Source organism: Cylas formicarius, unplaced genomic scaffold (genome assembly GCF_029955315.1).
Source record: "Cylas formicarius isolate icCylForm1 unplaced genomic scaffold, icCylForm1.1 PGA_scaffold_2__14_contigs__length_35257938, whole genome shotgun sequence".
NCBI lineage: Eukaryota > Metazoa > Arthropoda > Insecta > Coleoptera > Brentidae > Cylas > Cylas formicarius.
The window spans coordinates 25,825,002-25,840,735 of NW_026844319.1; the positions used below are offsets into that span (position 1 = coordinate 25,825,002).

The 15,734-nt window shown below is 38.1% G+C and overlaps 1 protein-coding gene across 11 annotated transcripts in view; it reads right to left on the bottom strand.

Moving 5' to 3' along the window:
• Positions 1 to 15,734, bottom strand: part of LOC132698049 (titin-like) — a 206,587-nt gene that overhangs the window by 52,665 nt on the left and 138,188 nt on the right. For 10 of the 11 annotated variants that reach the window (XM_060663890.1, XM_060663888.1, XM_060663893.1 and 7 more), the window contains one exon: positions 130 to 14,601. The exons of the other annotated variant lie outside the window; for it this stretch is intronic. In XM_060663890.1, the coding sequence (XP_060519873.1) occupies positions 130 to 14,601 (14,472 nt within the window). The remainder of the gene's footprint in view (positions 1 to 129; positions 14,602 to 15,734) is intronic. 11 annotated transcript variants of the gene reach the window in all.

Below are 15,734 nucleotides of genomic sequence, written 5' to 3' on the forward strand. Positions count from 1 at the left end.
GGGTCAGAAGGTAAGCTAATTAATTGCGAATGACTTCCTGCCTTAATCGACACAGCTGCTGAATAGAAATAGGTACAGGTAGCCAGCTTTGTACAAAAGTATCACACGAAAAACGCAACTCCATTGTACCTAGTATAACGAGGTTGGCAGTCGATGTTGCCACCCCGGCAGAATTTGTAGCCTTGCACGAATACACGGCGACATCTTGTGGGTTCACCTCGGCAAACTCAAGAGTAACAGTTCCTTCGACAATGTTAACGAAAACGCGTTCAGTAGGATAGAACACGTCATGATTTTTGTACCAAGTTATTTCCGGGAAAGGAGTTCCCTCAACTTTACAGACCAGTCGCGTCGGATTACCTTCCTCTGCTACCACAGGCTCAACTCGTTTCACAAACTTAGGTGCAACAGTTTTAGCTTTAATTCTTTTGCCGATAGTTTTTTGAACGACTGAAGACTGAACTGTGGTCTCCTCATGTATTCCGGTTTGTTCCGTCAGAGTCTCATCCGGTATTTTGTCAGTTACCTCAGTCGTTCGTTTTTGAGAGATAATTTCAAGTTCTGGTAAAGGTTGGTTGTCTTCAAAAGAAACAATTCGTTTCTGTTCCTTTCGCACTTTTTTAGAAACGATCTGCACATCAATATCTTTACGGAATTCTGTCTGATCTTCCTCTGGGACTGTTTCTGCATTCTCTACATCATTGAGTTCTTTCTTTTCAACTAGCGTAATGGAAGCCTCTGACTTTTCAGTGTCGCTTGTTTTCAACGGCTGCTCAATGTCTTGCAATTTGGTCGGCACAAGTTCTTGCTCGTTGAGTTTCTTTATTTTTTTGACGCGCTTCTTACTTTGATTATCTTCGGGGATTGCTTTTTTCGCCATGGGTTCAAGTTTTAATTTATCGTCGACCTCCTTTTCAGGAATTTCGTAAGCTTTACTGACGGGCACATCTTCAACCGTTACTTTATATTCCGGTTCCTCTGGACGTTCTTTAACAAACGGCTTTAGTTTAATCTCATCCTTTTCTTCTTCGGGTAGTGGCTTTCTTTTCCCGCGGGGCCATTCTTTGGTTTCAGGTACTTCTTCGATTTTCTTCTTTGGTTTACGCCGCCATGGTGCACTCTCTCCCGGTTTAATTTCCTTCTCTTCAATGTCCGTGGGTTTGAGTTGAACGACCGTCTCTTGCTCAGGTATTGGTTTCGTAGGTTTTTCAATCGGTCCTAAGTCGGCTGTTTCCTTCTCAAAATCTTTAGGTTTAAATTCTCCATCAGAAAGTTTAATTGGTTTCGATCTTTCAGACGGCGCGATGTTGTCTTGCGACTCCAATTCAATAGGTTTAAGTTTAATTTGTTCCTTTTCGTCTTTTTGTTCGGGTATTTTTCCTTTGCCAATTTTCAAACCAGGGAATTCTTCTGCAGGTATTTCTGGTTTGGGTTTACTTTGCCTGCGCCAAGGGACTGATTGTTCTGTCTCTTTTTCTTTCGGATTTTCCTCTAATTTCATATCCTTAGCTACTTCAGGGACATATCTCTCTAGATCTTCAATTTCTGGTAAGTCAATCGACTTTCGCTTTTTGATTTTCTTCTGCTTCGGTTCGATTACAACAGCTTCTATAAGATCTGGTCGTGAAACTGATTTTAAAATAACTTTTTTCAGATCTTCAGGTTCTTCGGGTTGCTCTTGTCTAGCGACAGGTTTTAGCTTGACTAGTTCCGGGAATAGGTGTTCATCTACCTCAGCTTTTTGTGGTTTCTCTGGACGTTCAACATGTTTAAGTTGTTTGATTTCTGGTATTTTTTCTTGTTGCGAGATAATAACTCTCTTCACTTTCATTTTCTGTGGTTTCGTTTCATCACCTTTAAGTACAATTGTATCTTCTACTTCCGTCACCGTCTCGACAATAACCTCTTCTTCTGGTTTCCCAATTTTTTCGGGTTTAACTTTCTTAGTTTTAGTTTTAGGTTTTTTGGCTGAAGCTTCTTTAGTTATATCAATGGTGACAGTTGTCTCAGGTTGCTTTCCTTCTTCTTCAACTGTTACGATCTCAGTAGTTTCTTCTTTATCTCCCTCCCTCTTTTTAATTTTCCTTTTTTTAATTACTTGTTTCCGGGGTATTCCCTTTTCAGTGACAATTACTTCTTTTACTTCTTCTGGCATTTCCTCTATTATAGCCTTTTCTTCGGTCTGATCTATAACTTGATCAAAGATAGTAACAGTGGTTTCTGGCTTTTTGTCGTCTTCCTCGACCGTAACAATTTCTGTTATTTCGTCTCTGTCTCCCTTTCTCTTCTTTAATTTTTGTTTCTTTAGAACTTTCTTCTTGGCCACTCCGTTGTCGACGACCACAGTCTCAAATACTTCAATTGGTAATTCTTCAACTAGATACTCAGGTAATTCCTCTGAAATGCTTTTATCTGCTCTTTCTACGGTGACCTCGATGCTTGTAATAGGTTTATCGCCTTCATTTTCTTCTATTCTAATTTCCGTAATTTCTTTCTTATCGCCATCTCTCTTAACAATTCTCTTTTTCTTTACTATCTTTTTCTTTGGAACTCCTTTATCGATGACGGTGGTTTCTGAGACTTCTTCTGGAAATTCCTCAACGATGTATAGAGGACTTTCAGTTGGACTAATAGTGCTTTCTTCTACAGTAACCGTCACTTCCGGCCTTTTTCCTTCTTCTTCTATAGTGACAATATGTGTGATTTCCTGTTTGTCTCCTTTTTGTTTTTTAATTGTTCTTTTCTTTTGGATTTTTTTCTTAACCACCCCTTGGTCAATGACCGTTGTCTCTTTAATTTCGATCGGTAGCTCTTCTACTTTGTAAATTGTTTCCTTAGTTTCATCAGAATCTAATATATCTTCGTCTCTTTTCTCTTTCTTAGTTTTCTTTGCTTTTTTGGTTTTTTCTTCGGTCCGCGGAACTTCTTTTATTTGTGTGATTACTTGACTCTCAGGTTGTTTTCCTTCATCTTGTACGGTAACTATTTGGGTAAGGTCTTCTTTATCTCCTTCTTTTCGTTTGATTGTCCTTTTCTTAACTACGCGTCGTTTTGTAACTCCCCTATCAGTAATCGTCGATTCTTCAATCTCTTCTGGCAATTCCTCCACCACAGGTTTAAACAACTCTTCTTTGGGCTGATCATTTTCATAAACTCTAACTGTTGTCAGAGGCTGTTTTCCTTGTTCTTCAATAGTAACTATTTCGGTTATTTCTTCTTTCCCGGCTTTTTTCTTCTTTAATATCTTCTTTTTAACAGTTTCTTTTTTCGGTATGCCCTGATCAATTACTACCGTTTCTCGAATAGTGACAGGCATCTCTTCTATGATAAACTCCGGTTCTTGTATTTCATCGTCAGCAGTAGTTTCGTTTCTTACATCGACTGTGGTGACTGGCATTTCACCTTCCTTTTCAACCGTTGTAATTTCGGTGGTCTCCTTTTTGTCGCCGTCTCTTTTAAGAATTTTTCTCTTTTTAGTAATTTTCCTTTTTGGTACTCCTTTATCAAAAACTGTTGTTTCCGTTACTTGTTCCGGTAGTTCTTCGACGATGTAAGTGGGCCCCGATTGTGGACCGATCGTTTCTTCCTCCACTGTTACAAATGTTTCTGGATGTTTACCCTCTTCTTCGACTGTTACTATTTGTGTAATTTCCTGTTTATCGCCTTTCTGTTTCTTAATTGTTCGTTTTTTCTGAACTTTCTTTGTAACAACTCCTTGATCAATTATAGTCGTTTCTTTAACTTCTACTGGGAGCTCATCTAATTTATAAATATTTTCTTCTTCTCCTTTGTCGTACGGTTTGAGTTTTATTTCTTCTGGTTTTTGTTCTTTTAATTTCTCTTTCTTTACTTTAACTGGTTTAAGAAGTATCTGTTCTTGCGTCCAAGGTATTGCTTCAATTGGAGTTTTTAATTCTTTAATTTCGGTCCTTACTTGAATTTCAGGTTGTCTATCTTGTTGCTCAATGGTAACTATTTCCGTAGTTTCTTCTTTTCCCCCTTCTTTCTTTAAAATTTTCCGTTTCTTAACTATTTGACGCTTTTCAATGCCTTTTTCGACAATGGTTGATTCCTGAATTTCTTCGGGAAATTCTGCGGTTGTAGTGGGTTCCTGGTCAGATAATTCTGTCTCCGTTACCGTGACTGTCGTATCAGGCTTTTTACCGTCCTCTTCCACTGTCACAATTTCCGTTACTTCTTCCACATTGCCTTTCTTTTTCTTAAGACTTTTTCGCTTAATTGTCTTCTTCTTCGGTACCCCATTATCTATGATAACTGTTTCTTGTACAATAACGGGTAACTCCTGTATTTTATATTGAGGTTCAATTAATTCCATATCCGAAGAAGATGTTTCTTTCTTAACTGTTATGGTAGTTATCGGCTTTTCGTCACCTTTCTTTACAGTTATAATTTCGGTTGTTTCTTTCTTGTCGCCTTCTCGTTTAATTATCGTTCTCTTTTTGGATATTTGTTTCTTTTCCTTTCCGCCTTCAAAAACTGTGGATTCTACTATGTTTTCAGGTAGTTCCTGTACAATATAAACAGATTCTGCTAGCTCTGGTATTCTCTCCTCTTCCACAGTGACCACTGTCTCTGGAGTTTTCCCTTCTTCCTCTCTTGTAACTATTTTTGTGGTTTCTACCTTGTGTCCTTTCTGCTTCTTAATTGTTCGTTTCTTCTCGATTGATTTTTTAACCATCCCTTTATCTATTGTAGTAGTTTCTTTTATTTCTACAGGCAGTTCGTCAACTTTGAATGTAGGTTCTTCCTCTGTGGGTTGGGTTTGTTCGGGTACATTTGCATCTTTTGTTTCTACGGAAACAAATAATTGAGGTTGTTTGCCTTGTTCTTCAACTGTAACAATTTGCGTTGTTTCTTCTTTATCCCCTTGTTGTTTCTTGATTTTTCTTCGTTTGACAATTTTTCTTCGCGTAGTTCCTTGTTCTGTGATTAACGACTCTTCAATTTCCTCCGGCAATTCTTCAACTACCGGTACGATTGTAACTTCTTCGGGTATTTCTTTTTCGACAACGCTAACAGTTGTTTCCGGTCTTTTGCCTTCTTCCTGTACCGTGATAATTTCTGTTGTTTCCTCACGATCTCCTTTTTGTTTTTTTAACGTCTTCTTTTTTATTGTTTTCTTCCTAGGGACGCCGTGCTCGAAGACAATGGTTTCCTCTACTTTTATTGGTAATTCTTGTATTGTATATTCAGGTTGAACAACTTCAACAATTTCTTTCGGAGCTCTTTCTTCCTTAATCTCAACTACAGTTACTGGCTTTTCGCCCTCTTTTTCAATCGTTGTAATTTCGGTAACTTCTCTTTTTTCGCCATCATTCTTAACAATTTTTCTTTTTTTAGTTAATTTTTTCTTCGGGACCCCCCTTTCTAGAATTTCGGTTTCAGTTATTTCCTCTGGTAATTCTTGGACTATATAACATGGTCTACGTTCATCCATAATTGGCGCTTCTTCAATTGTGACGAAAGTTTCAGGACCTTTCCCTTCTTCTTCTACTATTAGTATTCGCGTAGTTTCTTCTTTATCGCCCCTGCGCTTTTTAATTACGCGTTTCTTTTCGATTCTCTTTTTGACAGCATCACCGTCTACGATTGTGGTTTCTTTTATTTCCAATGGCAGTTCTTCCACCTTAAAAGAGGGTTGTTCAGATCTTTCCAACGGTTTTAGCTGCATTTCTTCCAATTTCTTAGTTCTTATTTCTTTAGTAGATTTCTTTACAGGCTTAAGTTTTATCTTTTCATCTGTCCAAGGCATTAACCCTACTGGCTTCTCAACGTCTTTAGATTCCACAGTAACGTGGATTTCTGGTCTTTTGCCGGGTTCTTCGATTGTCACTATTTCTGTGGTTTCTTCTTTTTTACCGTCTCTCTTCTTGATAACTCTTTTCTTAGTTTTGCTCTGTTTTGTTATGCCATTATCGGTGAATGTGGTTTCTTGAATTTCTTCCGGAAGTTCCTCCATCGTGGTCTTTTCAGTAGGGCTCTCTTGATCATCAATAAATACAGTAACAGTTGTTTCTGGTTTCCTACCCTCCTCTTCTACAGTAACAATCTTGGTTGTTTCTTCATTACGTCCGTTCTTTCTTTTTAATGTTTTTGTTTTTACTGTTCTTTTCTTAGGGCCTCTATCACTTATTACGACCGTTTCTTGAACAATTGTCGGCATTTCTTCTAAGGTATAGACCGGTTCAGTTATTTCAGTTTCACTAATTCCTTGCGTGACCGTAACGGTAGTGGTTGGCAATTTACCTTCTTGTTCCACTGTCACAATTTCAGTAGTTTCTTTTTTGTCTCCATCCTTTTTAATAATTTTTCGTTTTTTAGTTATTCTCTTTTTGGGTATTCCTTTTTCAATAACAGTGGCTTCCGATATTTGCTCTGGCATTTCCTGTACAACATAAATGTTTTCTTCGGTTTCTGTTGTGGGTTTTTCTTCTATCGTTACAGTTGTTTCGGGTTTCTTTCCTTCCTCTTCGGTGACTACTATATATGTTGTTTCCTCTTTGCTTCCTTTACGTTTTTTAATTGTTCTCCTTTTTTCTATTTTCTTTTTAACTATTCCTCTATCGACTATTGTGGTTTCTTTTACTTCTAGAGGAAGTTCTTCTACTCTGTATACCTTTTCATTTTCGGGTCTGGATGTGGATATTATTTCCTGTGGAATTTTTCTTTCTTCTACAGTAACTTTGGTGATAGGTTTCTCTCCTTCTTTTTCAATCGTACTAATTTCTGTGACTTCTTCTTTGCCACCTTTTACTTTTTTAATCAGTTTCTTTTTAGTTTTCACATTTTTAGTAACGTTATTTTCAATGATATTTTCCCTAACTTCTTCAGGAATTTCTTCAGAAATGTGTATTGGAGCTTCGGAATCTTCTTGTGTCGGTTGTTCATGAGTGGAAATTGAAGTTTGCGGTTTTTGTCCTTCCTCTTCTAGAGTAACTATTTTCAAAACTTCTTCTTTGTCACCTTTTGGAATTTTCAGGGTTCTCTTCTTTTGTATTTTTCGCTTAGGAATTCCTTCCTCAATAACGATAGTTTCCAGTACTTCTAAAGGTAGTTCCTTGACAGGGTGCCCTGGGCCTAATGGAAGTTCTTCAGGTTGTACTTCTTCATGTATAACAATTTCGGTTTCAGGTTTTTTACCTTCTTGCTGGGTAGTAATTATTTGAGTAATTTCACGCTTTTCTGCATTCCTCGTCTTAATCGTCCTAGTCTTAGAAACTTTCTTTTTAGGTACTCCATCTTCAATAATTGTTTCTTCATAAAGTTGTTCAGGGAGTTCTTCAACTGTATATATCGGTTGTGCTGGCGTTTCTTCTGGAATTTCTTTTTCTTCAATAGAAACTATTGTCTCGGGTGTTTTACCCTCCTCTTCCACGGTTGTAATTTGGGTGGTTTCCTCCTTGCTGCCCTTGCGCTTTTTAATCACCCTCTTTTTAATTAACTTCTTTTTAACTTCTCCATTTTCTAATAGTGTAGTCTCTTGGATTAACTCTGGGAGTTCTACAATTTCAAGTTCCTCCTTATTTGCTTTAGGGCGGTGTTTTAGTTTAACCTGTTCTGTCCAAGGAATTTCCTTTTTCTTTTCAGATATAATTTTCTTTGATTTGGGTTTCCGTTCTTCCACCACTTGTTCCGTTACTTTAATAGTTGTTTCCGGTTGCTTACCGTCCTCTTCCTGAACAGTTATTTCAGTTATTTGTTCTTTTCCGGCTGTCTTAGATTTGAAGCCTTTTCTCTTTATTACTTTCCTTTTCGGAATCGGCCCTTCAACTACTGTCTCTTGCACTTCCTCCGGCAGTTCCATGATATCCGGTTGCTGTAAAATATCTTCTGATAATTCTTCTTCATACACGTTTACTGTTGTTACAGGTTTTTTACCTTCCTCTTCAAAAGTAATTATTTCCGTAGTTTTACCTTTACCGTCTTTTTGTTGTGTTTTAATGGTACGTTTCTTTTGCAATTTTTTAATGGGTAAATCTTTATCAAGTATTACCGTTTCTTGAATTTCAGTGGGTAATTCTACCACAGTATATTCTGATTCGCTCGGTTGTTCTGTAGGTACTTGTTCCTTAACCGATACGATGGTTTCCAATGGTTTTCCTTCGACTTCTGAAGTGACAATTTGTGTTATTTCTTCTCTGTCGCCTTTTCTCGTTTTTAGTGTTCTTTTTTTGAGCGTTTTCTTTTTAGGAGTACCTTCATCGATTACAGTAGTCTCGTAAATCTGTTCTGGTAATTCTTCAACGCTATATATAGGTTGAGATAATAATTCTGTTGGGAAATTACTTTTCTCCACTATTATAGTTGTTTCCGAGGGTTTTCCTTCCTCCTCTGTTGTTATAAGTTGAGTAGTTTCTTCCTTGTCACCACTGCGTTTTTTAATAGTTCTCTTCTTCACAGTTTTGGCCTTAACCACCCCTTTATCAACAACAACTGTGGATTTAATTTCTTCCGGCAACTCTTGAATGTGGACTTTTTCCTCGGTCAGTTTTGGAGCAACACGTGCGATGGGTTTGAGATTTACTTCTTCAGTAAAATCTTGCGTAGTGCCCTTCTTTCTACCAACATGCTTAAGCTTCACTTGTTCCCCTGTCTGGTCCTTTTGCTCCAATACTTTGGTCTGAGACTTTTGTTTAGCTTCTGTAACAGAGACTGTTGTTTGTGGCGCTTTACCCTCTTCTTGAACCGTAACAATTTCTATAGTTTCATCTTTATCGTCTTTTTTCTTTTTAATTACTCTCTTCCTAGTGATTCTCTTTTTTATTTCTCCCTCTTCTATTACAGAAGTCTCTCGTATATCCTCTGGTAACTCTTCAATGGTCGGCTGCTGAACGAGTTGTTCTTTAGAGGACGTTTCACTATGAACGATAACTGAAGTCTGCGGTGACTTGCCTTCTTCTTCTACAGTTATAAGCTCAGTTATAACTTCTTTGTCGTCTTTCCTTTTTACGAGAGTTCGCTTTTTCTCTACTACCTTTCTAGGTTTCCCTGCTTCGACGACAGTCATTTCTTGAATCTGCGTGGGCATCTCTTCTACTATGTACTCAACTTCGTCTTCAGGAATTTCTTCAGGAAGCACATCGACTTCCTTTATGGAGATTGTTGTCTCCGGTGACTTGCCTTCTATCTGCGTGGTAAAGATTTCAGCGATTTCTTCCTTGTTTCCCTTTTTAGTTTTTATTTTGCGTATTTTTTGAACTTTTTTCTTCCGTTCTCCTTTTTCTAAGACTGTAGTTTCTAAAATTTGTTCTGGGAGTTCGACCACGGCGTAAATGGGTTTCTTCTGCACTTCGTCTGGGATTACCTCTTCTTCCACTATTACCACGGTTTCAGGAGATTTGCCTTCCTCTTCTGTTATAAGTATGTTAGTAGTTTCTTCTTTTCCATCTTTTCGTCTTTTTAATGTTCTCTTTTTTATAATTTGTTTTCGCGTTTTATCTTTGTCTTTAATCACTACTTCTTGTATTTCCTCTGGCAATTCTACTATGCTTAATCTAGGCTTAACAGGAATAGTGTCAAACTTTTCAGTTAATGTTGTTTCTGGTTGTTTGCCTTCCTGTTCGATAGTAACAATTTCAGTGGTGAGTTCCTTTGAGCCTTGCCTCTTCTTGATTAGTCGCTTTTTCTTCACAATTTTCTTTTCGACTCCACTTTCTACTATTCTGCTTTCTTCCACTTGCTCAGGGAGTTCCTGGAGCGAGACGATTTTTGGAATTTCATCAGGGACTACTTTTTCTTCTGTTACCACTGTGGTCTGCGGCTTTTTACCCTCTTCCTCAACCGTAGTAATTTGGGTAACTTCTTCCTTTCCGTCTTTCTTCTTTTTAATTGTTCGTTTACTTTCAACTCTCTTTTTCGGAACTCCTTGCTCAATAATTACAGTTTCTTTAATTTCAACAGGTAGTTCTTCAACAGTGTATAAGGGTTGTTCTAAAAGTTTCTCGTCTGGAATATCAGTTTCAATAATATTGACCACTGTTTCAGGTTGACTACCCTCCTTTTCTATCGTCACAATTTCCGTTACTTGTTGACTTGAGCCTTTTCTCGTCCTAATGCTTCGTTTCTTTTCAACCTTTTTTCTCTCTACACCATGGTCAACAACAACAGTTTCAAATATTTTCTCCGGAAGTTCTTCCACTAGGTAAATCGGTGCAGTAATACTTTCTGAAACTTCTTCTGTCGTAACCGTAGTTTGCGGAGGTTTGCCTTCCTCTTGTATTGTCAAAATTTGAGTAGTTTCCATTTTGTCGCCTTTTCTCTTTTTAAGCACTTTTTCTTTGGTTACCAATTTTTTGGTTTTACCGTTCTCCATTATAAGAGTTTCTTTAATTGTCTCCGGAAGTTCTTCAATAACTTCCGCTTTATTTAGCGGTTTTAAGTGCACTTCCTCAAGCGGTTCGGCTACTACTTCTTTACTTCGCTTAGGTGCGCGTTTTAGTTGAACCTGCTCCAGCCACGAAGTTGGTTTTTCCGGTTCCACAAGTTTTTTCTTGGGTTTCTTTTGGGGGACGTCCTCCTCTGTAATTTTAACTGTTCCTTCCGGTTTCTTCCCTTCGGTTTCGGAGCTTACAATCTCAATCGTCTCTTCTTTTGAACCTTTTCGGTTTTTAAGAACGCGTTTCTTGATAACCTTTTTCTTTTCTATTCCTCCTTCCACGAACTTAACTTCTTGAATTTCTTCCGGCAGTTCTTCTAGTACGGGCTGTTCAAATATTTCTTCAGTAGCCGGTTCTTCTCTGATCTGAACTGCTGTTTCAGAGACTTTTCCTGCTTCCTCAATAAACGAAATTTCGGTCGTTTCCACTTTTCCATCTATTTTTTTCTTTAAAGTACGTTTCTTTTCGGTTCGCTTTTTAGGTACTCCGCGATCGAAAACAACAGTCTCTTGAATTTGTACCGGTAGTTCTTCTACTACATATGTGGGTTGCTTTTCTTCTTGTATCGCTTCGGGAACTTCTCGAACAGTTACAGAAGTTTGGGGTACGTTTCCTTCTTCCTGAGTCGTAACTATTTCCGTAATTTCTTGTTTACCGTCTTTAATGGTTTTAATCACACGCTTTCTTTCCATCTTTTTGGTAGGTCGTCCTTGCACTTGCACTACTGTCTGTGAAACTTCCTCTGGTAGTTCTTCCACGGAGTATATTGGTTGGGCAATTGCATCAATCGGCAATTCATGCTGTTCTATTAGAATGCTCGTTTCAGGTGATTTTCCTGTTTCTTCAACTGTAAAAATTTGCGCAGTTTCTTCCTTCGATCCCTTCCTTGTCTTAATTACACGTTTCCGTTTGACTATTTCCTTAATTTCGTTTTTGTCTTTAATCGTAGTCTTTTGGATCTCTTCTGGAAGTTCCTGAATCGAAACTTTCGAAGTTTCTTTAACTTTCATCGGCTTACTCTTAAGTTTTACCTGTTCGGTCCAAGGAATATTTTCTTCCTTTTTCTCGGGTATCCGCTTTGGTTTCCTTCTTAGCTCAACGTCTTCTTGGGTTACATTGACAACACTTTGAGGTTCTTTACCAGCTTCCTGTACCGTGCAAATTTCGAAGGTTTCTTGTTTACTGCCTTTTCTTTTTTGAATAACGCGTTTTTCAACAACCTTTTCTTTCATTACACCATCTTCGATTACGCTCGTCTTCTGTATTTCTAAAGGTAGCTCCTTTACTTGGTAATCGAGCTCATCTCCTGCGGCTTCTTGTGAAATCGTGTGTTCCTCTATAATAGCCGTTATTTCAGGCTTACGGTCATCCTCTTGTACAGTCACAAGTTGTGTTAATTCTTCCTTCCCATCTTTAACCTTTTTAAGTGTACGTTTCTTTATGGTTTGTTTTTTAGTACTTCCCCGATCAGTGAGCACCGTTTCTTGAATTATCACTGGCATTTCTTCTAATTTGGACTCTGCTTGTGGGAGCTCTTCTTTTTGTAGAGGTTCTTCGCGAATATTTACTGTAGTCAAAGGTTTAGTTCCTTCGCGTTGTTTGGATATAATCTCGGTAACTTCTTTAACATTACCTTTATGAGTTACAATGGTTTTTCTTCTCTGGGTTTCTTTTATCGGAACCGCTCGATCGACAACTGTTGTTACTAAAACTTCCTCAGGCTGTTCGTATACAGCATAAATAGGTTCGTCAACTAAATCCACAGGTATCTTTTCTTCTTCAACAACGACGGTGCTTTGTGGTTGTTGACCTTCTTCAGAAAACGTGACAATTCTGGTAGTTTCCTCTTTATCTCCGTGCCTTTTCACGAAAGTCTTTTTATTAATGGTCTTCTTTTTAACTATGCCATCTTCTGTCACAAATGAATACTGTATTTCTTCAGGTAATTCAGTTATAACATCGGTTTCAGCGGATTTGGGATGGACGGGCTTCAAAACAACATCTTCCAGTTTCTCACGAAGAACTTCCTTTTCCTTTCTTCTAGTTGGTTTAAGAGTAACTGTTTGTTCTATCCAGGGTTTAGGTTCATCTTTTTGTTTGTTTTGGTTTAGTTGGTCAGCAGTATGTTCGAGTTTTGGAGATGAAATTTCCTCTTTGGGTTGTCTAATCTTCCTCCATGATTTGGGTTCCAGTTTTGTATGTTCTACAATATTTTGTTGTTCTCCAGTTTTATCTTCAATCAGTTGACTAGGAATTGCCTTCAGCGGTTGTTCTTCAAGTACCTCCTCTTCTTTTGGTAATTTTTTTTCTTGTTCCGGCGTTGTTTTCAATGCAATTTGTTCTTCTATCCACGGCTTTGACTCCTGCTTGGGCGGAATTTGTTTTGGCTGTACTTCTTCTGATGTAGATTCAGGTACCCCTTGTTTCTTCATTCTTCGCCAAGGTTTACTTTCGAGTTTGGTTTCTTCCGGTTTGGGTTTTGGTATCTTTGTTGTTACTGCTTCTTTTTCACTAGCATCTATTATAGATTTATCTTTGACTTCTTGATATGCTACTTTGGTCGATGGTTTTTCCGCAATTTCCGTTTTATCTTCGATTTTGGTTATTTTATCCCGCGGTTTTAGTTTTTGTACATCGGCGACAGGAGTTTCCTTTTCCAGCGGATTTAGGGCAACTTGTTCAACACTCTCCTTAGGAATTTCTTTTTTCTGAATTAAAGTTTTCTTCAAATTGATTTCTTGACGGTTCCAGGGCACGGGTTCTTCCTTTTTGGGAATTTGCTTGGGAACACTCGCATTCTCTTTGGCCTCTTCTGTGTTCGGCCTTTGATTGGTAGGTTGTATTTTCTTCTCATCTGTAGTTACCAACGTTACTTCATCCTTTTCACTTTCTGTTTTTTCTTTGGGAATTTCTCTCCTATCGATGGATACTTTTCTAAGATTAATTTTTTCTTGCGTCCATGGCGTTGGTGTTTGAGACGTGTCCCTGGACTGGTCTTTTTCATCCGGTTTTTGAGGTGATCGCGGTTTACGCCAGTCTTTAGCCGCTTCATTAGTTTTCGCAACATGTTCTTGTTCTGTTTCTTTAACTGAAATTAAAGTGGTGTCTTCCGTATGTAGTTGAGCAGCCGTTTTCGGTTTTGGTTTTCTCCAGCCTTTAGTCTCGTCACTATTTCTCGCAACTTGTTCTTGTTCTGTTTCTTTAACTGAAATTAAAGTGGTGTCTTCCATATGTAGTTGAGCAGCCGTTTTCGGTTTTGGTTTTCTCCAGCCTTTAGTCTCGTCACTAGTTTTCGCAACTTGTTTTTGTTCTGCTTCTTTAACCGACATTAAAGTAGTGTCTTCCGTATGTAGTTCAGCAGCCGATTTTGGTTTTGGTTTTCTCCAGCCTTTAGTCTCGTCGCTAGTTCTCGCAATTTGTTCTTGTTCTGTTTGTTTAACTGAAATTAAAGTAGTATCTTCCGTATGTAGTTGAGCAGCCGTTTTCGGTTTTGGTTTTCTCCATCCTTTAGTCTCACTAGTTCTCGCAACTTCTTCTTGTTCTGTTTCTTTAACTGAAATTAAAGTGGTGTCTTCCGTATGCAGTTGAGCAGCCGTTTTCGGTTTTGGTTGTCGCCAGTCTTTTGCCTGTGGAGCTTCCGCAGTTCTTTTCGTTTTCTCTCTTTCCGATTGATCCACAGAAAGCAAAATCTTATCTTCCACTTGAGACAACCGCTCAACGGTTTGTGATTCGATATTTTCTAATTCTTGTCTTTCCAAGTTTTGCATTTGAGTTTTTAAGCTGGTCAGTTTGAGGTCGACCTTTTCAAACGACTCTTTTGGTGTTTCCTTTTTTGTGGGTTTAGTGGGTTTAAGTGTTACCTCTTCTATTTTCTCTTGCACCGTCTCTTTCTTCTCGACTTTGGTCTTTTTCAGTTTTACCTGTTCCTGTGTCCACGGTTGAGCCTGTAACGGTTTAAGTAGTTCCTCCACTGGTAGTTTTGGTACACGTTTTTGACGCCACGGTACCGTTTCGTCACCTATCGGTAACTCCAACGCGTCGGAGGGTTGTTGACCACCTCCTTTCGAACCCGGTACTAATTTTTTTGCGGTTTTGCCCATTACCGCTGAACCCGAATCAGACGCGAACGGTTTGTACGCTGCGCTAGATTCATCCTGCTGGGGGATTTCGGTGGAAGAAGATTTTCTGTACGTTCCAGGACGTCCTATAAAGTCGTTACGAATAAAAAATAAAAACCTACCTGTTTCAAAAACCTGTAAATAACATGTTATAAAATTAACGCTCGTGTAAAATGTTTTTGGTGGTTTTCAGAGATGCTGCTCTTTATAATTAATTTCTATTCGCCTTACAGGTCAGTCATTGATAAGCCGTTAACCACGTCAGACTAGGTGGTTGTGAACTACCTGAAGGTCGAGATGCAATGGTTGCCGATCGGTTGGATGCGTCATCATTAAATAGTCAAATTTCTGCTAAACTATCCGCTTGTTCGACAGAGTAACGTCTTGTCAAAGGCGACATATTAGTTCGTATTTTATTATACCAATTAGTACAATGATAAGATCTGTAGATACTTGGATATAGTTGGAAATGTTGCCGATACTAACAATGGTCATGCATTTGAAGTAAGACAGATTTTTAGGTTTAATTTTAAAAGTTGTCAAAAAAAATAGACCTTTCTAAATATGGCTAAGAACAGGTGAACTCGTGAACAAAAATTTAACGTAATATTTAATATAAACTGTCCGATATATGACATATAGTATACATTTAGAAACAAAATACAGCCGTAATGCTTCTTGGTAATATTTCAATTGTTTTGCTCTAGAGAAATAGTATATTATGCAACAAGTGCGGTAAACGGCATTTGACTCACGAGTTTATTTGACATTGATTAATAAACGAGTGACTTAAAAAGTTTACCGAACGTATTGCATACTATACTTTTTCTACGACCGTTGGTTGTTGGGTACATTCTCGCAAAACAACACGAATACATTCACTGCCCTGGCAGTCAGAAATGTGCGAAGTGGCTCGGATCCGTGGGAAATAAAACTGACGTGGTAAAGTGACGCTTCCCGCACGCTAGATCGCTGTGTAATTATGTGCTAGTTTAGTCTCGATTCGAAGTTTTGTGAAATTTGACAAAGTACGCGAATCACAGGAAAATGGAAGGAAAACAGTTTTTGAAAAGTTTAAAGTTAGCTCGTTATAGGAAAAGTAATTATATACAAATTTTAAGTAGTTTTCGACGTTGTTTTTGAGCACAACCCATAATGCATCAGTATAGAAAATCTGCAAAACTCAAAATATTCCAATTTGAATTTATGCAAAACATAT